The sequence below is a fragment of the Salvelinus alpinus genome, chromosome 8, assembly GCF_045679555.1.
Source record: "Salvelinus alpinus chromosome 8, SLU_Salpinus.1, whole genome shotgun sequence".
Lineage (NCBI taxonomy): Eukaryota > Metazoa > Chordata > Actinopteri > Salmoniformes > Salmonidae > Salvelinus > Salvelinus alpinus.
Window position 1 is genome coordinate 44,944,785 of NC_092093.1, and position 21,891 is coordinate 44,966,675.

The 21,891-nt window shown below is 40.6% G+C and overlaps 1 protein-coding gene across 1 annotated transcript; it reads left to right on the forward strand.

The window, feature by feature from the left end:
* The first annotated feature begins 1,524 nt into the window (after nucleotides 1-1,524).
* Nucleotides 1,525-15,347, forward strand: LOC139583203 (solute carrier family 35 member F6-like). The gene is made up of 6 exons (XM_071414034.1): nucleotides 1,525-1,716; nucleotides 7,761-7,833; nucleotides 8,194-8,365; nucleotides 9,068-9,283; nucleotides 11,185-11,295; nucleotides 12,338-15,347. Exons 1-6 carry the CDS (start codon nucleotides 1,640-1,642, stop codon nucleotides 12,811-12,813), a joined length of 1,125 nt encoding a protein of 374 aa, XP_071270135.1. The 5' UTR covers nucleotides 1,525-1,639; the 3' UTR covers nucleotides 12,814-15,347.
* The last annotated feature ends 6,544 nt before the right edge of the window (nucleotides 15,348-21,891 follow it).

Consider the following 21,891-nt stretch of genomic DNA (forward strand, 5'->3'; position numbering starts at 1 on the left):
GAGTGACTTGGCATTTGTAATAAAGCGGTAGGATGCATGATAAACAGAGTCCAGTCTTTGTAAGACGGAGGAGGCTGCATGCATATACTGTACAACAAGTCACCATAATCAATTACAGAGAGGAAAGTGGACTGAGAAAGCTTCTTTCTAGCCATAAGCGGGAAGCAAGCCTTATTATGAAAATAAAAACCCAATTTCAATTTAAGCTTTGTCACAAGATTATCCACATTAACTTTAAAAGACAACTTGTCATCCAACCAAATACCTAAGTATTTGTAGAATGACACTTTTTCAATGGATAAGCCACCAGATGTGACAATGCTAACGTTCTCTGGCAGAGTTCTAGCTCTGGTAAAGGTCATGAATTTAGTTTTTTGTACATTCAAGACCAGTTTGAGACCATAAAGGGAGGCCTGCAGTGACTGAAAAGCAGTCTGGAGCTCTTCAACAGCCTGAACCAGAGAAGGAGCACATGAATATATAACTGTATCATCTGCATATAGATGTAACTTTGCTGGTTGCATCCCATTTCCCAAATCATTAATAAAAATTGAGAACAACACAGGAGCTAAAATGGAACCCTGGGGCACACCTCTGTTAATCTCAAGAAAGCTAGACTTGTGATTGTCAGTATATACACATTGTGTTCTGTCAGAAAGATAGTTCCTAAACCAATTTACTGCCCCTTCACTGAGACCAATGTTTCTGAGTCTAGCTAGCAACAATTCATGGTCAACTGAATCAAAGGCATTTGATAAATCCACAAACAGAGCAGCACAATGTTGCTTTTTATCAAGTGCATTAATGATGTTGTTTGCCACTGTCATAGCTGCAGTTACGTTGCTGTGCCCCGATCTAAAGCCAGACTGAACCCCGCTCAGTATGTTATTTTCAAGTAAGAAGTTTTTTAACTGTGAGTTCACTACGGATTCGTAGACCTTGGCCAGGATAGGGAGTTTAGAGAGTTATTAGCATCTGAGTGATCTCCACCCTTTAGCAGTGGGAGGACATAAGCTGATTTCCAAATACTGGGTATGGAATTGGTCAAGAGACTCAAGTTGAAAATGTGAGCCACAGGTTGAGTAATAATACCAGCTGCTATCTTTAAGAGAGAGGGATCCAGGTTGTCTGGACCTGCAGACTTTTTACTGTCTATAGCCTTTAGTGCTTTATATACCTCAGTATAAGAAACAGGCTCAAAGTTAGGAACAGGTCTGGTTTACAAGGGCAGAATAAATCCCCCTTTGACCTGCTGAGACAAAGGTAACATACCCTTTGTTCTTCAGAAAGGGAGATGTGGTGTAATGTTAATGTTGAGCAGTGACATAGGAGGGGCTTGAATGTCCTTTTATTACGTTGTATTAAACAGTATACACATACAGAAGCAGTCCGTGTCTTCAAAAAGTAACCTACTCCGTAGGAGACAGGGTTGCCTTTCAGGCATCATTCAGGGACTAAATGCCCCACGAGCCAGAAACCATCCTTTCACTGCTTGTGCGCACTCAGTCAGCTGACACACTCAAAGTCATGTGATTGGATTTCTGTAGGCAGATAGAGTGCACACGGTTGCTGGTAAACATCTTGCTGGGTTTGAAACAAAGTTTTTAGTAATTGTATATTATATCCTCGCACGTCCAACATGGCTTGGACAAAGTATCAACTCTTTCTTGCGGGTCTTATGCTCACAACCGGCTCTATCAACACGCTATCGGCAAAGTAAGTGAACGCTTCAGTTATGTTGTCCATTGATGTCACCGTGTTTACAATGTAGCCAACGTCTAATGTAATGCGTGTTAGACCATCACGATTCGGGCTGTTTTTCATGTTTATTGCACTGTTCCTGGTAAACAGAGTTGTTCCTCAATATATTTGTATCAACTGTTGTCTAAATTGGCGATTCATGGTATCTTTCATTTGGGAAAGGTATATATTTCCACCGTCTTTGTAAATAAATACATTTTCATACAATCAAGCATGGTTGATAATGATATTCTGTAAGTTTAATTACAGGTGTCAATGTAATGTATGATTACATTTGAAATTGTGAAATTGCTAGACATTAGACAAAATGCCAGACACAAGGAAACCTTTCACGTTTGCCTTGCGTCACTGTTGATTCGTGTCTTGTCATGTAATGAAATGCAGGACACTGTTGCCTCAGCAAATCACTGGCTTTGTGCCACAAAACAGACAAGACTCTAAATTGACTTCTGTAAATTACAGCAGTTTAACTTATTTTGATGTCATGCAAAATAGGATGTGGATTGGGGTTACAGGTCGTAGTTCTGATACTCTGCTTTTTTATGTCATGTGGAAATGACACCTGATCAACTTTTAACATTTTGTCAAAGATGTGGTCTAGTCTGGCAAAAGTCCCTCCGTATGGATACTGTATGTTACACATGGTTGCTCTTGCTCAGTGAAATGAGTCAATGTAGCAAATAGAGAGATCAAGTTTCATCCACTTTTTGGGACTTCTTACCAGAGCAGTCACCTGAAACCAAACCCTTCACTGTCTGCATATCACTGAGGAGAATGTTATCTTGAACTGAGAACAGTTGCTTCTTGTGTAGAATTTTTTACATTTCTTTTAGGGGTAATTTGCGAAGACCCTTTGAGTGGATTTGACCAACTGTGTTAAAACTTGGCAGTGTGTGAATGTCAAATGTCTTCAGATCAAGAGCTACATTTTGTCAATAAACCGGTGACTCAATCGGGCATATTTGTGATATGGAGCTCAATCTGCTGATGTGTGAGGGAAAAGGCGGCATCATCACGTTGTGTGGCACTGTGACTACTACATCCCTTCTATTGAATCAGCAAGGAGAACACTCACATGCCAGTCATGCCTCTACTGGTTAGGCCTATTGGACTATAAAAGCCAATAGGTGCTAGTGCTGACCGATTAACTGAAATGTTGGGTATTTTTTTAATTTTTTAAACAACATCTATAAAATCATTTGAATTTCATTTTTCTGTGAGCTCTATGTTCAGTTCCTGCAGGGGCGCAACTTTGCTTTTAGAAGTGGGGGGACATAATAATTATATAGTTTTATATATATATATATATATATTAATTAATTAATAATAACAATAAATAAATTCATCAAGTTGCATAAAAACTCAAAACAGCGTATCGGAATCTGTTCGGTGTGTGTGGAGCAGAGACGAGACTGACGCCTCATGTCCACCCGATGCATCAAACTCATTGCATTCCGGCGGAAGTCATTCATTGTCAATGGAGCAGTCAGTAACGCAATGTTGAGGGTACCGCACTAGGCTGTGGTGCATTCTGTGTACCGCATGCGTTCAGTATTTTCAACTCGTGCGTTGTTTTACCATGCGGTGGTACAAACGGAAGTACACACACACACTCTCCAACGAGCTCGCTTTTAGCTATTTGAAAGCTAAGCACATGGGCGTCAAGTACGGAAAATGCAGGCTAGACATCTGGCAAAACACAATGATTTGTTTATTAGGCTGTTCCAAATTGTCCGAAAAATTATATTTATTAACACGCTCCTTTTTCTTGATCTTATTGTTATTATTACTATTATTATTATAAATAATGTAATTATCATTAGTAGGCTTAGTATAGCAGCCTCGTATAACCACCACTGAGCTTTAGGCCTAAAAGCACATCCTGTTTAGTCTTAATACTGTAACTTACTTAGGCCTATATTTCAATACTTATATAGGCTACTGAATCAATCATTAATTTGTTAATGTCATCATACAGCATTCGAGTCATTCATGATTTGAAATGCAATCAAGCATTTTAGTTTTAAAATAAAACAAAGCGAGCCTTGAATAATTTGCTTCAATAAATAAACCGTTCCATTTTGGAAATTGCATTCGCAAATGAATGCGACTGTTTTTAGTCTTTGCTGTAATAAAGGCTTAAAAAAACTAACTCTCTAGTATGCTTAGAATTGATTTAGTCTTTACATTGTTCCAAATGGTCAGATAAATGATATTGTAATCTATACAGCACCTGTTTGGCGCACATAATATGCACGTAGAGCTTGCTCCTCACCTTTTTATTGATCTCCAGTATTTTCCACAGCAAGACAAATGTATTCCACACATCTGACTTTCCCTTTACCTCCTGAGCAACGAGTAAACATTCCCCCGTTTCAAGTTTATTTGTCATGTCTAGTGCATGAATTTTGCTGTCTGATATGATATGCCCTATTGTGCCCTATTGGAATGGGATTAGTTTTACTGCGGGAGGTCGGGTAATGTAATTATGTGCACGAGCACAAAACACCACATCTGTATTTTTAGTCGCGTCCAAATCTGCTATGTCAGTCATTTCTACGTGGCAGGAGAGTAACAATTACAGACAGAATAACCTACAGTTTTTTTGGCGAACTCCATGGTCCTCTGCTAGTCCCATGTGAATCGACATCCCTGTGTTTCGAGAGGAATGTCTGAGTTAGACAGGTGTTGCTCGCGGTTGGCACAAGAAAGCAATAACTGATTCGATCAATTGAGCTAAGTGCTGCACATAGGCTGCATGTAGGCCATTCATATATAGCTTATCAACTTTCACAGTGAATGCTTTTGTGCGTATGAATTGAATATTGCTAAATGCATCAGTAAAAAATATTTAGCCTATTTAATGCAACCCTTGCTGTTAATAGATCACAAAGCAGCATGCAACTGACACACATTTGGAAATGTTAAGTTAACTTTCTCATCCATAGCCTTTAAACGCATATCAAGTGCAATTTTTCTAAATGTTATTTCCATTTTTTTTTATACCTTTTTACTTAACTAGGCAAGTCAGTTAAGGACAAATTATTATTTACAATGACAGCCTACCCTGTGCTTCAACAAAGTACTGAGTAAAAGGTCTGCATACTTGTGTCAGTTTATTTTTTATAAAATAGCTATTAAAAAATCCAACTGTTTTTGCTTCATCATTGAGGTATTGTGTGTGGATTGATGAGGGGAGGAAAACAATTTGATCCTTTTTAGAATAAGGCTGTAACGAAACAAAATGTGAAAAGTCAAGATTTCTGTATGTACAGTGCATTCGGGAAGAATTCAGATCCCTTGACTTTTTCCACATTTTCTTAAATTACAGCCTTATTCTAAAATTGATTAAATTATGTTTTTTCCTCATCAATCTACACACAATACCCCATAATTATCAGGGATCAAGGTAAGACCCAAGTGCAGACTGTGTGAAGTAACAATGTTTATTGTAACCACAGGGGCAGGCAACCACAGGGGCAGACACCTGAAACCCCACCTCTTTAAGGAATACCTAGGATAGGATAAAGTAATCCTTCTAACCCCCCCCCCCCCCCCTTGAAAGAGTTAGATGCACTATTGTAAAGTGGTTGTTCCACTGGATATCATAAGGTGAATGCACCAATTTGTAAGTCGCTCTGGATAAGAGCGTCTGCTAAATGACTTAAATGTAAATGTAAACGACAGGTCAAGGCAGGCAGGGGTCGATAATCCAGAGTAGGAGCAAAGGTGCAGGCAGGCTCAGGGTCAGGCAGAGTGGTCAGGCAGGCGGGTTCGGAGTCAGGACAGGCAAGGGTCAAAACCAGGCGGGCGAGAAAAGAGAAACTGGAAAAAGCAGGAGCTGAGACACAAAACACTGGTAGGCTTGAACAAACAAGACGAACTGGCACAGACAGACAGAAAACGACACCTGGAGGGGGTGGAGACAAGCACAAGGACAGGTGAAACAGATCAGGGGGTGACAATAATGACAAAGCAAAAACAGGATTTTAGACATTTTTGCTAATTTATTAGAAATAATTACATAAGTATTCAGACCCTTTACTCAGTACTTTGTTGAAGCACCTTTGACAGCAATTACTGATTTGAGTCTTCTTGGGTATGACGCTACAAGCTTGGCACACCTGTATTTCCTGCACTTCTGCACTTCTCTGCAGATCCTCTCAAGCTCTGTCAGGTTGGAAGGGGAGCGTCGCTGCACAGCTATTTTCAGGTCTTGGCTGTATGCTTAGGGTCGTTGTCCTGTTGGAAGGTGAACCTTCGCTGAGGTCCTGAGCACTCTGGAGCAAGTTTTCATCAAGGATCTCTCTGTACTTCGCTCCGTTCATCTTTCTCTCAATCCTGACTAGTCTCCCAGTCCCTGCCGCTGAAAAACATCCCCACAGCATGATGCTGCCATCACCATGCTTCACCGTAGAGATGGTGCCAGGTTTCCTCCAGACGTGACGCTTGGCATTCAGGCCAAAGAGTTCAATCTTGGTTTCATCAGACCAGAGAATCTTGTCTAAAGGCAAACTCCAAGTGGGCTGTCATGTGCCTTTTACTGAGGAGTGGCTTCCGTCTGGCCATTCTACCATAAAGGCCTCATTTGGTGGAGTGCTCCAGAGATGGTTGTCATTCTGGAAGGTTCTCCCATCTCCATAGAGGAACTCTGGAACTCTGACTATTGGGTACTTGGTCTCCTCCCAGACCAAGGCCCATCTCCCCCGATTGCTCAGTTTGGCCAGGCGGCCAGCTCTAGGAAGAGTCTTGGTGGTTCCAAACTTCTTCCATTTAAGAATGATGGCAACTGTGTTCTTTGGGTCCTTCAATGCTGCAGATATGTTTTGGTACCCTTCCCCAGATCTGTGCCATGACCCAATCCTGTCTCTGAGCTCTTTCTTTCAACCTCATGGCTTGGTTTTTGCTCTGCCATGCACTGTCAACTTTGCGGTCTTATATAGACAGGTGTGTGCCTTTCCAAATCATGTCCTATCAATTGAATTTACCACAGGTGGACTCCAATCAAGTTGTAGAAACATCTCAAGGATGATCAATGGAAACAGGATGCACCTGAGCTCAATTTTCGAGTCTCATAGCAAAGGGTCTGAGGGTAGCAAAGGGCCTCCCCCTATGTAAATAAGTTTTTTAAAATTTTTGTTATACATTTGAAAAAAAATATTAAAACCTGTTTTCGCTTTGTCATTATGGGGTATTGTGTTTAGATTGATGAGGAAAAATTATAATTTAATCAATTTTAGAATACTTCTGTAACGTAACAAAATGTGGAAAAAGTCAAGGGGTCTGAATACTTTCCGAATGCACTGTATGTATGTATGATATTTGTGTGTCTGTAGCTTTTTCACTCATCATTATTGCCGATTCATTCAGGATTATCCGTAATCATGGGAGCATCCACATTAATGTAGAAGTATTTATAAACATATTCTATTTTCATTTACAATAAAAGTGACTCAAATGACGCTACATTATTTACCATTATTTTGTCCCCAATTGAAATTAATCTGAAACACAACCAAAACAAACAGCAAATTCATTGGTAGTTACTGTCTTGTTCCATCGCTGCAACTCCCATATGGACTCGGGAGAGACGAAGGTCGAGAGCCTTGCGTCCTCTGAAACACAACCCTTCCAAGGTTTCTTGACACATTGCTCACATAACCCGAAACCCAGCCACACCAATGTGTTGGAGGAAACACTGTCCAACTGGCCAGGTCAGTTTGCAGGCACCTGGCCCGCCGCAAGGAGTCGCTAGAGCGCGATGGGACAAGGAAATCCCGGCCGGTTAAACCCTCCCCTAACCCGAACGATGCTGGGCCAATTGTGCGCCGCCTCATGGGTCTCCCAGTCAAGGTCGGCTGTGATACAGCCTGGGATCGAACCTAGGGCTGTAGTGACACCTCAAGCACTGCGATGCAGTGCCTTAGACCGCTGCGCCACTCGGGAGACCTGGTGTGACATTCTTGAGCAAACTTAATCAACATTCTCTTCTTCCCCAGATGGGCTGACATGTTCTCCGCAAAGGGTTGTAAAAACTCCCCTGAACACGCATTCGCCCACCCATTTGTACAGGTACAGTCTTTCAAATAAAAATACATAGTGTGTAAGCTAAGACCTAAATCAGTCACTTGTCTTTATCAACATTTTGAATGGATTAAATGTGTCATTGTTATTTTTTTCTGTCACTCCTGCCTCCCCTCTCTCTCTCCTTCTACCCCTCTCTCTCTCCTTCTACCCCTCTGCCTCTCTCTCTCCTTCTACCCCTCTGCCTCTCTCTCTCCTTCTACCCCTCTGCCTCCCCTCTCTCTCTCCTTCTACCCCTCTGCCTCCCCTCTCTCTCTCCTTCTACCCCTCTGCCTCCCCTCTCTCTCTCCTTCTACCCCTCTGCTTCCCCTCTCTCTCTCCTTCTACCCCTCTGCCTCCGCTCACTAGGCCGTAGGGATGTTCCTGGGGGAGTTCAGTTGTCTGGCTGTCTTCCACATGCTGCTTTGTCACGATAGACGGAGACCAGAGCCCAAGATGAACACGGGCCAGAGCTTCAACCCCCTCCTCTTCCTTTTCCCTGCCCTTTGTGACATGACCGCTACCTCCATCATGTATGTTGGTATGTGACCCCGACATCTGGGATATTTATCTTCATTTGGTATTGCAGTGGGCTCCAGAGTTTCTGGGCATGTTGCTTGTTGCTTGAGCCGCCATTTAACTCCCTCGCACCTTACATAAAATATTTGAATGTGACAATTCACATCAAAAAGGGCTACATCAAAAAGTTATATTCTTCAAAAGTATTTTTCAAAAACTGCAAGGAATTCAAAATTATCTGTAACATTATGGTCAGAGACACAATTACAAACACGTTTTTCCATTGAACTTGAAGTTCCTGTGATGTATCTTCCATTTTATTAAGGAACTGTAACACAATATCTGAGAACTCTAGATTGTCATAGTGAAAGTTTGTGCTGACTGCCTGCAGACCTGGGTTCAAATAGTATTTGCTTTCTTTTGCCTGGAACTAATTGCCAGTTGAACCAATTGAATAGTCCCAAAGTGCAACTGCTGCCCATTTGCCACTCCGGGCAGACATATTGAAACAAGAAATCCTATTTACATTTTAGTCATTTAGCAGACACTCTTGTCCAGAGCGACTTACAGGAGCAATTAGTGTTAAGTGCCTTTCACCTAGTCGGCTCAGGGATTTGAACCAGCAATGTTTCGGTTACTGGCACAGCACTATTAACCGCTAGGATACCTGCCGCCCTATTTGAACCAAGCTCTGTCTGTGACCCTCTGTGACTCTCTTCCCCAGCTCTGAACATGACGAGCGCCTCCAGCTTCCAGATGTTGCGCGGGGCAGTGGTCATCTTCACAGGCCTGCTGTCAGTGGCCTTCCTAGGGCGCCGCCTGGTAGCCAGTCAGTGGACAGGCATCCTCATCACCATCCTGGGCCTGATAGTGGTGGGCCTGGCGGACTTCATGAGCGGACACAAGGACGACTCTCACAAACTTAGCGAGGTCATCACTGGTAAGGTAGAGAGAATGGTGGGTTGGAAGGGGATACTTGTAGTAGCAAGGGTAGGACTGTTAGAACACAATGAGTATGGTTACATTCACACAATAATACAATTATTGTGAATAGTTAGATTAATATAATAGTTTGATTTTAAATTTTTACATGCTTTGCAAGAAGAACAATTTCCTTAATCCTGTTTACATGGACACATCGGAAATCAGGCTACCTTATGGGACTTCGATAAATGCAGAAAATCACCAATCAAAATAAACATTCTACCACAGCGAACGTGTTATTTTTGTGAAGCCTATTTGAGTCTGAGTTCGGACATATGAAGTTTGTATGTGAAAACTATTTCTAAGATGAATACATCCAGTTTTTCCAAACTCAATATACTTCTGCAAAAGAAGGAAGCTTGCGTGGGTTGTACGCAGATCAAATACATGTAAAAAATTGCCTACATCAAGCCAACAAATAAAAACATTGCAGCCCACAGGTATAAAATATCCTATAAATCACATTGGCTATGCATGGCCTGTCTATAAGGAACTTGAACATTGTATTAACTTGGGTCCGGTCTGAAGCTCATGCTAGCAAACTTGCAACATTGTATGAAATATTATGGGCCCTTAGAGTTTCCTGCTCCAGTGAGCTCCGGACAGACAGACACAGCTGTAGGCTATTTGCACAAGATATAAGAAGTAATCAGGTAGACCTTGTTTATGACATTTCTACTGGATCAGAACATACCATTTTTTCCCCCTTTCATGCTGAGTGGTTATCAAAAGGGAGAGCTGGAAAGGCTTTTCAAATAGGCTACGTTGAGGAACTATTGTCATTCTCAATGAATGTAAAAATAGACTTAGTTGACTTGCTTTTTGAGGCGAAGAAAAAATGCCTCCGCGGTGATGGTGAGTTAAGACAATCCGAAATAGTATCAGATTGCCAAATGGGCACATTTATAAGCCTACATTTGTGTGCAGGCCAGGTAGTCTAGGCCCAGGTCCATGCGTAATCAGGTGCGTGTCCTTACTCAAGATTGACAGGAGCGCTCCAAACAAAAGACAATAAATATATTGACAACTCATAAATGGAATAAAATAAACCGAAACTTTTTCCTCACAAGTGTAGCCTTGGTTGTGCGCTCCGCAAACAACGTGTCCACTCCTACAATGACAACGGTAAGACTAATAATATATTGAATGCATTAACAGAAATTACCATAACCAAACAAACTTTGGTTAAATAATTTGAAATTATGGTAAATGTACTAATGGTGATACCGGTGTGCCATCCCCGTGGCCTCCGCAATAGATCGGTCCACTTAGACAGGCGTCTCGTGTGCCATAACGTTTTTTTTATATATATATTTGCCGCTGCTCGACTAAAAACAAATCTTGATCAAACAATCGACCAGTCAACTAAATGGTGTCAGCCCTACTCTGCCTACTGCCATAATCAGTTTAATCTTAAATTATTACTGTGCATGTAAACATACTCATTGTTAAGAGGATAATGAGTGGGCACTTAGTGACAAAGGTAAGGCCCTGTTCGAATACTCTTAGAACAGTGTTTACCAACCACTGTCTTAGAATATATCTTTCCCTCCTTCCTCACTTGAATTAATTACGGATCTAACTTATGATTGGATAGTTGAAGGCAAGCTTAACAGAGCGGTTATTTCACCAGTCCAGTCACATCTGATCAGTGATTACCTGAAGGAAAATGGGAAGGATACATTTGAATGGTATTCAAACAGGGCCAACGACTTGAGTTGGAGTCTATTGACTTTTAATTATTTAGATTTTGCTTCTACAGAGACTGGTTTTCCCACACCAGCAACATCTTACTAAAATAAATGTCCAATGAGGAACTGCCGTGCAAAGGCCTTACCCATCTCTTCTAACCCTAAGGTGACCTTCTGATCATCATGGCCCAGGTCATTGCTGCTGTCCAGATGGTTCTGGAGGAGAAGTTTGTCTACAAGCACGATGTTCATCCTTTACGGGCAGTGGGCACTGAAGGTACGGTACAGTGAATGTACTATATACATAGGACGGCTGTGTGCATTTGGTTAATGTATAACTCCATATACAGAATGTAACAATGGTGTTTGTAAGCTTCACTCCCAAAGCTGTACACTCTTAAGAAACACAAGCATACTAATCAGATGTGTAGATAGTACTTAATGACCTATTTAACCATTAATTTATTTCAACAGGAAAAGAATGTCTGTCACCATTTCGTACTTGAGATGGTGCTAATGTTTGTAGATCATTACGTACTGTACATTATTTATAATGCGAGATACCTGGAGAAAATCAGACCTCTGGAGATTTTTTTTTATGGCCCTCCATTCAGTAAAATATATTGGCTCTCCCTGAACTCTTGGGAAAAAAACAAGTCCCCATCTCCTATACCCAAAATAATAATTACAACATAATGGACAGACCAGAAGCTTAGATATGGAGACACTCATTTTGTAAACATTACATGGCGAAGAGCCACTGTACACAGCACAGCCATTGGTTAGGCAGCAAAAAAAGGGTTTACATTAGCAAGAGCAGGGCAGGCCAGGGCTCATGATTGGGAACGTCTATCCATTGAAGTGTGTAATCAGTGTAGCCAAGTTTTATATACACCATCCCAGCAGTGCAAAAACTGAGGAAGTACATTTTCTTAGAAATATAACTTTGCCCTGTCCTTCTCTGAGCATGCTCTTCGTATAGCCTAGGCCTAAAGTTTATAGTATAGGCTATTGATCATTTGATTGAGGCTACACTAGGCGCACTTGATATTGCGCGCCCAGCAGAGAATCAGGGATGAGGGGCAGAATTGGGCACACATCGAGATATAATAACCAACACATTCTCAAACACAGAGCAGTATGACATTTAATCGATTATAAATTACATAAATAAAACAATACTAAACCCTCCCCCTAACTGAAATTGAAATAGCACGACCCTCCATTTTCCTCCAGGTAACAATTATGTACATTTCGACCGCTCCGTTAGTAATTCACCCTGCCTCCATTAATTTCCACCCTTCTTCTCCATTCTCCAGGGTTCTTTGGCTTCTTCATCCTCTCGCTCCTCCTCGTCCCCTTCTTCTACATCCCGGTGGGCAGCTTCAGCAACAACCCCCGCCATGTCCTTGAGGACGCGCTGGACGCCTTCTGCCAGATCAGCCACAATCCCATGATCATCCTGGCGTTGCTCGGTAATACGGTGTCCATCGCCTTCTTCAACTTTGCCGGCATCTCTGTCACCAAGGAGATCAGTGCCACCACGCGCATGGTGCTGGACAGCCTGCGCACTGTGGTCATCTGGGTGGTCAGTCTGGCTCTGGGCTGGGAGCAGTTCCATGGGTTACAGGTGCTGGGTTTCATTGTGCTGTTGGTGGGTGCGGCACTGTATAATGGGCTTCACCGCCCCCTGCTAGCAAGGATTCTGGGCTGCGCCAGCGTGGAGGAGGAGGAAGTCAACCCAGTGGAGAGGACAAGATTGCTGGACGAGGGAAGGGTGCAGGAAGAGGGCTAACTGACCTGATATGATGACCTCGCAACATGCTGAAAGTGTGTGTGTGTGTGTGTGACATGTAGATAACATAACCCTGTCGTACTCCACACCATGCGTGTGTGACATAAAGACAACACATTTCTCAGATAACTGCACATGACAATATCTTTAAAACTGTTGTAAACTCCTGGTTGTAAATTCCAGGTGACATATATTGATAGGATCTTGGACTAGCCCTCCTCAAGGCTTGTTGCAGCATCGGTTAAATGTGTCAGTGGTGGCAGGCATTTTATAAATCCCCAAAAGGTTAACCATAACATAACATCGTTTGATAGAGTGCACTACTGTGGTCATTGATACAGTGGCTTGCAAAAGTATTCATCCCCCCTTGGCATTTTTCCTATTTTGTTGCCTTACAACCTGGAATTAAAATAGATTTGGGGGAGGGGTTGTATCATTTGAATTACACAACATGCCTACCCCTTTGAAGATGCTAAATATTTTGGGGGAAACAAACAAGAAATAAGACAAAAAACAGAACTTGAGCGTACATAACTATCAATACTTTGTAGAGCCACCTTTTGCAGCAAGTCTTTTGGGGTATGTCTCTATAAGCTTGGCACATCTAGCCACTGGGATTTTTGCCCATTCTTCAAGGTAAAACTGCTCTAGCTCCTTCAAGTTGGATGGGTTCCACTGGTGTACAGCAATCTTTAAGTGATACCACAGATTCTCAATTGTATTGATGTCTGTGCTATGACTAGGCCATTCCAAGACATTTAAATGTTTCCCCTTAAACCACTCAAGTGTTGCTTTAGCAGTATGCTTAGGGTCATTGTCCTGCTGGAAGGTGAACCTCCGTCCCAGTCTCTCCAATCTTCGCTGTGGAGCTTTGCAACTCCTTCAGGGTTATCTTTGGTCTCTTTGTTGCCTCTGATTAATACCCTCCTTGCCTGGTCTGTGAGTTTTGGTGTGCGGCCCTCTCTTGGCAGGTTTGTTGTGGTGCTATATTCTTTCCATTTTTAATAATGGATTTAATGGTGCTCCGTGGGATGTCCAAAGTTTCAGATATTTTTTTATAACACAACCCTGATCTGTACTTTCCACAACTTTGTCCCTGACCTGTTTGAAGAGCTCCTTGGTCTTCATGGTGCCGCTTGCTTGGTGGTGCCCCTTGCTTAGTGGTGTTGCAGACTCTGGGGCCTTTCAGAACAGGTGTGTGTATATATACACTGAGATCATGTGACACTTAGACTGCACACAGGTGGACTTTATTTAACTAATTATGTGACTTCTGAAGGTAATTGGTTGCACCAGATCTTATTTAGGGGCTTCATAGCAAAGGGGGTGAATACATATGCACGCACCACTTTTTAAAATGTATTTTTAATATATATAATTTTTTGAAACAATTTTTTTTTTTTTTTTTACTTCACTAATTTGGAATATTTTGTATGTCCATTACATGAAATCCAAAATAAAAATCAATTTAAATTACAGGTTGTAATAAAACAAAATAGGGACAACGCCAAGGGGGATGAATACTTTTGCAAGGCACTGTATATATGGGTTTACTGTGGTTTCTTACACTTAACTAATATTGGATTCTGGGATATGGTAATACACTCGTTTTTGAGTTGATTTAATTTCAATGTTTTGGTCTTGGCCAGTGTCATTTGGTTTGGTGGCTCTCACCGCTGTTTTTCAACTGGGAAAATGGGCTTGTGTTCAGCCCTGGATGGGCTTGTGTTCAGCCATTTGTACTGACCTCTTATTTCTGATTTCCCCTGGTGTGAAATCATGGACATGTAGTAACTTGGACAATATATTGCATATGACACCAGTGGGCTGTTGGTTCCATGCTTTTTCAAATGTTTTTCATTGTTGCACTGTACATTTTACTAATGTGTCACTAGTGACAACATAAATACTATGTCAGACATTGGACTTTTAGTACATTTTTAGGGCTTTGAATTTAAACCACAAATTAAAAGTTAGCTGAAATGTTCCCCACTGAACACTTGTTGCATAATGACTGATATTGTGTGAGTGTCAAGTCCATTGCACTACCATAAGTGTGCTTTGGGATCTGTGATTCAATATTTCCTGCATGATTTTACCTGTGATGTTTTTCCCTGTTTTATTATCAAACAATTGCAATTGTTCTGGATATATTCATTGACTGACACATTATCAAATGTAAAAAAAAAAAGAAAAAAAAAAAGGGTTATAAAGTCTATTACTAACCCATGCTTCTTGGTACATAGTTTTCTAGCAATGGATAGCGTGGGTGAATATTGCTGGCGCTACCCCTAAGGCTAAGCCATAGATTAAGTAGGTTAGTTGAACAGCCTACCAAGCTCTCAGTAAGTGAATGGAAACTGTTCTCAGGACCAAGATTCCTATGTAGGTTTTTGTAAGACTTATGTTGCACCTTTTGATTAGGACGTATATTTGCTTGGGATTTTAAAGTGCCATGTGAACAATGTTGACTGGATGTATTGAACTTGGCTCCAGTTAAATGTTTTTATAAATAAATAATAATGAGAACTTGAGTTCTGTGCTGTATTATACTTAGAGATGAAATAGGAGGGTCGTTCCATGAAAATAATGCCTTTTTTTGTGTCCCTTTGTTTTAAGTAAATTGTGCCAAAATGTAGCATTTTGACATGTCCCTCCATCAACCCAGGGTCACTTCTAGGAAGATTGTATCCCATACTGTATCCAAGTTCCATCATTTTAAAGCGTTAGTTATTTTGTTGCTTTGACAGTCATTTCTGAAGATGTATTTATTTCATGTGATTAGTGACATTTACATCTGTCCCTCATTTTAAGGTCAACTCTGTTACCTCAACTAAACTCATTTCAATATGGTGAAATTATTAATTTTTATATATTTTCTTCAACAGAAACATTCAACATCTAGTAATCATCGAGTAAAAGCAGGTGCGCTGGTTATACTCTTTTTGACAATTTTCTGGTGTTTTGTGGCAGAACTGAGCGGTCCAGCATACAGTAACACGTCTACCCTGTTACCAATAGATGGACAGGCTAGAAATGTTTTTAGGAGCAACTACCCCTAAAAACAAACTTCTCATTTAGTAAACAGCCTATGTGGCATCAATATAAGTTAAACACATTTATTCTACTGTCAAAATAACTACAAAGTGTAAATAGGATAATTTCGGTCGTAAAGTCAGTCTCGTCCAAAACAGTTTTGTGAGACTTGTGGTTGTGACTGCATCACAACGTAAATAAAGGTTGGTTAGGTTTGTTTCAATCCTGCCCTCAGCTGGCAGCACACAAGTGATCATCAATTGGGAGTGCAGCTGCTCGCAACCCGATCATAATGCCTGTGGTAAATTTGGGTTGAGTTTGGATTAGGGCTGTCCCTGACAAAAAAAAATCTTGGTCGACCGAAAGCAGTCTGTTCGATTGGTCTACATTTTTAAATGTGTATTTTTTCATATATAGACATATAGATGTGTTTTAATAAAATCAACTATATGCATTGAGCTTGTCTGATGCTTAAAGTTTGGTGTTTGATGAAATAAGACTCAAGAAGGTGCCAGATCTAGATAACCAGAAAGAAAAAAGGCATAACCTGACCAAACTATTCTTCTCCCGCTGCTGCTGGCTGTCGCAGATTCTTCCATTACTCTCCTGAAGTTGCCGTTAATAGGCTACACGAGGAGTTGGCAACCTTTCTCATGTGGAATGCCAATTTATCTTACCTTTTCTACTGATCTGCGTGCCAGTTGTGGTTTTCATATGCACATTTTTGTGAAAGTTTTATTTCATTTACATTTACATTTACATTTAAGTCATTTAGCAGACGCTCTTATCCAGAGCGACTTCATTTAAAATAAAGTCTGTCATGTGGTTAATCAAAATTCTATCTAAATGAAAATGATACAAACTTAAAAAGTAACTTCTATTGCCATTGCCAACTATGTAAAAATAGCTTACATAAAGCCAACAAATAAAAACATTGCAGTTAGCAGGTAGAAAATATCTTGATAAAAATAAGTATACTATAAATAACATTGGTTACACATGGCATGTCTGCATGAACTTGAAACGTTGAATCAACTAACTTGTTACGGCTAGACGTTCCACTAGCGGAACCCCTCGACAACATCCGGTGAAATATTAAAAACTTTCACTATAAATATTAAACTTTCATGAAATCACACATGCAATACACCAAATTAAAGCTACACTTGTTTTTAATCCAGCCAACGTGTCAGATTTCACGGCGAAAGCAAACCATGCGATTATCTGAGGATAGCACCCCACCAAACAAACACATGACATTCATATTTCAATCCGCCAGGCGCGACAAAACGCAGAAATAACAATATAATTAATTCCTTACCTTTGAAGATCTTATTTTGTTGGCACTCCAATATGTCCCATAAACATCGCAAATGGTTATTTTGTTAGATTAATTCCATCGTTATATCTCCAAAATGTCCATTTATTTGGCGCGTTTGATCCAGAAAAACACCGGTTCCAACTCGCGCAACATGACTACAAAATATCTAATAAGTTACCTGTAAACTTGTTCCAAACATTTCAAAAAACTTTCCTAATACAACTTTAGGTATTTTTTAACGTAAATAATCGATTAAAATTTAAGACGGGATAAACTGCTTTCAATAGCGGATAAAAACAAAGTGGAGCGTGCTTTCAGGTCACGCGCCTCTAACAAACAGTACACTTCACTCGACCCTCGTTCTGAACTGCCCTACTTCTTAATTTCTCAAAGGAAAAACATCAACCAATTTCTAAAGACTGTTCACATCCAGTGGAAGCAATAGGAACTGCAAGCAAGTGCCACAGAAATCTAGATCCCCTTAGAAAACCCATTGAAAAGTTATTATAAAATTATTTTTTTCCTGGATGGATTTTTCTCAGGTTTTCGCCTGCCATATCAGTTCTGTTATACTCACAGACATTATTCAAACAGTTTTAGAAACTTTAGAGTGTTTTCCATCTAAATCTACCAATTATATGTATATCCTTGCTTCTGGGCCTCAGTAGCAGGCAGTTTACTTTGGGCACGCTTTTCATCCGGATGTGAAAATACTGCCCTCTAGCCCGAAAAGGTTTTAACTTGGGTCCGGCCCTAAAGCTTGTGGTAGCGAACTTCATTGTATCATTGTATAAAATATTCTGGGCCCTTAGAGTTTCCCGCGCCAGTGAGCTCAGGACAGACACAGCTGTTGGCTATTTGCTCAATGGATAAGAAGTAGCGCTTGACTTTTGCAGGAGCTCACCAGAGCTGAGTACCATTACCTCAAATGTTCTACTGCGTGAGCTCCTGTGCCTCTTATAGAATATTAGCTCAAAAGTATTGTGGAGCTCCTGCTACTAAATATAAACAGTATCAGCACCCAAAATGAGTACTGGTACCTATTTCAGTCAGTCAAGCACTGATACAAAGTAATCAGGTAGGCCGATTTTATGACGTAGCCTATACTCTCTAAAAAAAAATAGGGGTTCAACAAGGGTTCGAAGAACCTCAGGGTTCTTGGCACTGAAAATTGCCTGCAAAAGGTTATTCCAAGAACCCCATAGGAAGTGGGGTTCATCAAGAAACCTCCTTAGTTGGTGGGGGTTCTTGCAGGAACCTAACTGCCCAACTGAAACATTTGGATTTAAATTTGAAAGGATAGCAGGTGCAGGCACTTAACTGACAAATGTAAACGCGTTCCTCAATTTAAGGTATGGTTTGTCCCTTATATGACCTAAATTTATATTGTTTTATGATGATACCATCTATCTTTTCATATTTGTGCAAATCTTTCTAAAACAGAAAATGGACACAATTCAATGGATATCAATCAACAAAGAGGTGAGAATATGTATGCTATAAGAATATGTTGAAGGCTAGCTATATTGGGTGCAGATGACTGAACTGCTCACTTTTGTTCCTGTGTCTGTAGGTATACAGACAAGGAGGCATACAAAGGTATGTCAATTGGTAATGGTATGTTATGCAAATCACATGTACCACCCTCCTTCTTTTCCTCTTCAATGGCAATCCCATAGGCCTCTACATTATGGACAAGGTGTGTGTATGAAAACTATTATCAAAACAGTTTTTTTCTTTCACATTTACCACGAAAACCAATATTGTCGTGTGGCTGTTTTGTTAAGTTTGTTCCACCTGAGCGAGTCTAACCACAAGTCAGAGACACCGAGGACTGTTTCAAGTTGGATATTTAATGGATATTTGCACTTTCAAACCTCAATAGCTTTCAAACCACTTGAGCCACAGACTCCAAATAAGTGTCATGATGTTGGAAAAATTGCGCTCAACATTGCACAGGTCTTATTTTCACGATGTGGACATTAATTCGCTTTCCAAAACTAATAAACATGTGGAAATGTGAGCAGCATTTTGTATTCCAAGTTGAATAAGTTAGGAAGCGTAAAAAAAGCACAAACTTTTTTAACATTCAAATTTTAATATCTCCTTGGTCATATGACCTACTTGACTCAAACAAGGTTCAGAATGTCCACTGACTACCCTTCTATATTGCACACCCTTTGGTTTGTTCATTTTCATCTCACACGTTTTTACATGAATTTTTCAAACGTTCAAATTTCAATAGCTCCTTGGTCATGTGACCTGCTGACTTCAAACAAGGTTCAGAATGTACACTCAGTGGGCCTACACATATATATATATTTACAAAAACATATATGGGGGATTTGAAATTGTATCAGTGCCTTCTGAAAGTATTCAGACCCCTTGACTTTTTCCCCAAAAAATTACGTTACAGCCTTGTTCTGAATTATATTTATTTTAAAAAACAATTCTCAGCAATCTACACACAATACCCCACAATGACAAAGCAAGGCACAAATCTGGGGAATTGTACCAAAAAATGTCTGCAGCATTGAATATCCCCAAGAATACAGTGGCCTCCATCATTCTTAAATGGAAAAAGTTTGGAACCACTAAGACTCTTCCTAGAGCTGGCTGCCCGGCCAAACTGAGCAATCGGGGGAGAAGGGCCTTGGTCAGGGAGGTGACCATGAACCCGATGGTCATTCTGACAGAGCTCAAGAGTTCCTTTGTGGAGATGGGAGAACCTTCCAGAAGGACAACCATCTCTGCAGCAATCAGGCCTTTATGGTAGAGTGGCCACATGGAAGCACCTCCTCAATAAAAGGCACATGACAGCCCGCTTGTGGCATTGTATTGTGTGACAAAACTTCACATTTTAATGTGGCATTTTATAGCTTGTTTCTGGCACCTGTGTAATGATCATGTTCTTTAATCAGCTTCTTGATATGCCACATCTGTCAGGTGGATGAATTATCTTGGCAAAGGAGTTCACTAAATGTTCACTAACAGGGATGTAAACAAATTTGTGCACAACGTTTTTAGAGAAATAAGCTTTTTGTATGTATCTTTTAATTCAGCTCATGAAACATGGGACCAACACTTTACATGTTGCATTTATATTTGTATTCAGTATATAACTACACTTTAGTCCGCACTGCTTTATGCTAGAAACAATCTATAAAATGCAGTGGAAAGAAGTGACCGATGCATATGGCATATCTTTAATTTGTCTCTATGATATTCAGAGGCTGCACTACAACCCATAGGAGACAACACAAATATTTAGCATGGATATTAAACAACATAGTAACTTTAAATCAGTCAGCAGCAAGCCAGGTAGCCAAGAAGGAAGGAAAATGAAGGGCCAGCGTTATGGGCAGGACTTTGGGATCTGGCCCGCCCTACCGTACCTCCTCGCCCGTCCAAATAAAATATTGAAATATTTATCATTTATTTGACCGAGATGGCGCCAACAGAAAGAAGCATCAATGAACGCATCCGAGTGAGCGAAACAGCGCCCCTCTGTTTCAGTATGTGTAGAGCATGTATCTGATGCTGTCTGGACCAAATGAGTATGGCATGACAATACTATTTCTGGCCAGACAGCATCTGATACAGACAGTACATGGGCTACAAATAGAGAGGCGCCGTTTCGCTCGCTCGGCTGCTTTCTCCGGTGATATCGTTTCGGCAGAGAGGAAGAGGCGAAACGAGAGGGATTACTCTATTTGCCGCTACCTGGGGCGGCAGGTAGCCTAGTGGTTAGAGCGTTGGACTTGTAAAATCGAATCCCCAAACTGGGGAGGGAAGTTATAGGCCTACTGCTGTGTCTCTGAGTTATATGCTCTCATTTCTTTAGCCGCCAATGGATCACATGGCAGAGGCTAGTGCTTTCGGTCATTGTTGAATTTTTACTTTTTGATTTGTATCATTTTACTTCAGATTTTTATGATTAACCATGTGACAATGATTTTGAGAAACGAAAACGTTATTTTTGATGTGCAACTGTTTGAAGAAAATGCGCATAGGAGTGCGATCACACTTAGGAGGTCCTGTGAAAAAACATGCCACCCTATGGAAATGAAAGGCCAGTCGAACTGATTCGTTCTGCCGCCGGGTCTGAGCCTTTGTTACACAGTAAAGGCTGGCAGGAGCGCTCAGCTTTTCAATAACACATCAACAACAGTACTTCAACAACATGACTATAAATTGAGCATTTAGGTAGTATAAAATTAAATTGTAAAAAATTACTTAGAATTAAATAATCATGAAACGAAAAATGCCTTATTAGGCTATACAGTGCCTTTGAATGTGTTTGGCCAGTCTTTGGTTTGAGGATTATGTGGTGAGCTGTTAATTTAGCCTCTTATATTCCCATGCCCTAATCACAGTCAACACATCTATTTTGTAACAACAATATCATGGAATAAAATAGAATCAATTAGAAAATGATAGTTTCCCAAATGATTTTATTTTACAAGTGCATATAGGTCTACCTGATGATATGCGGATGCAATGTTAATAAACAACTAATGGCTTTTATTAACGGTCAGATACTTCAGTTGTAACTGGTTCTGTTGGGCTCAACTTTAGCACTGTTCCAAACTTAGACTATTCTTTTTTTTTAAACAAAAATCCAAACATCTCCGGTGCTGCAGCATGCGCTCATTCATTGTCATGCTCTATTGTGGTATGAAAAAACATTCTGCTTGTCTCCAGTCATATAAAATCACGTA

Bases quoted from the DNA above. Each gene is read 5' to 3' on its own strand.
- LOC139583203 (XM_071414034.1), top strand. From the start codon at position 1,640: ATGGCTTGGACAAAGTATCAACTCTTTCTTGCGGGTCTTATGCTCACA. The intron at 1,717-7,760 runs GTAAGTGAACGC...CTTCTTCCCCAG, and splicing joins ATCAACACGCTATCGGCAAA to ATGGGCTGACATGTTCTCCG. The intron at 7,834-8,193 runs GTACAGTCTTTC...TCCGCTCACTAG, and splicing joins TCGCCCACCCATTTGTACAG to GCCGTAGGGATGTTCCTGGG.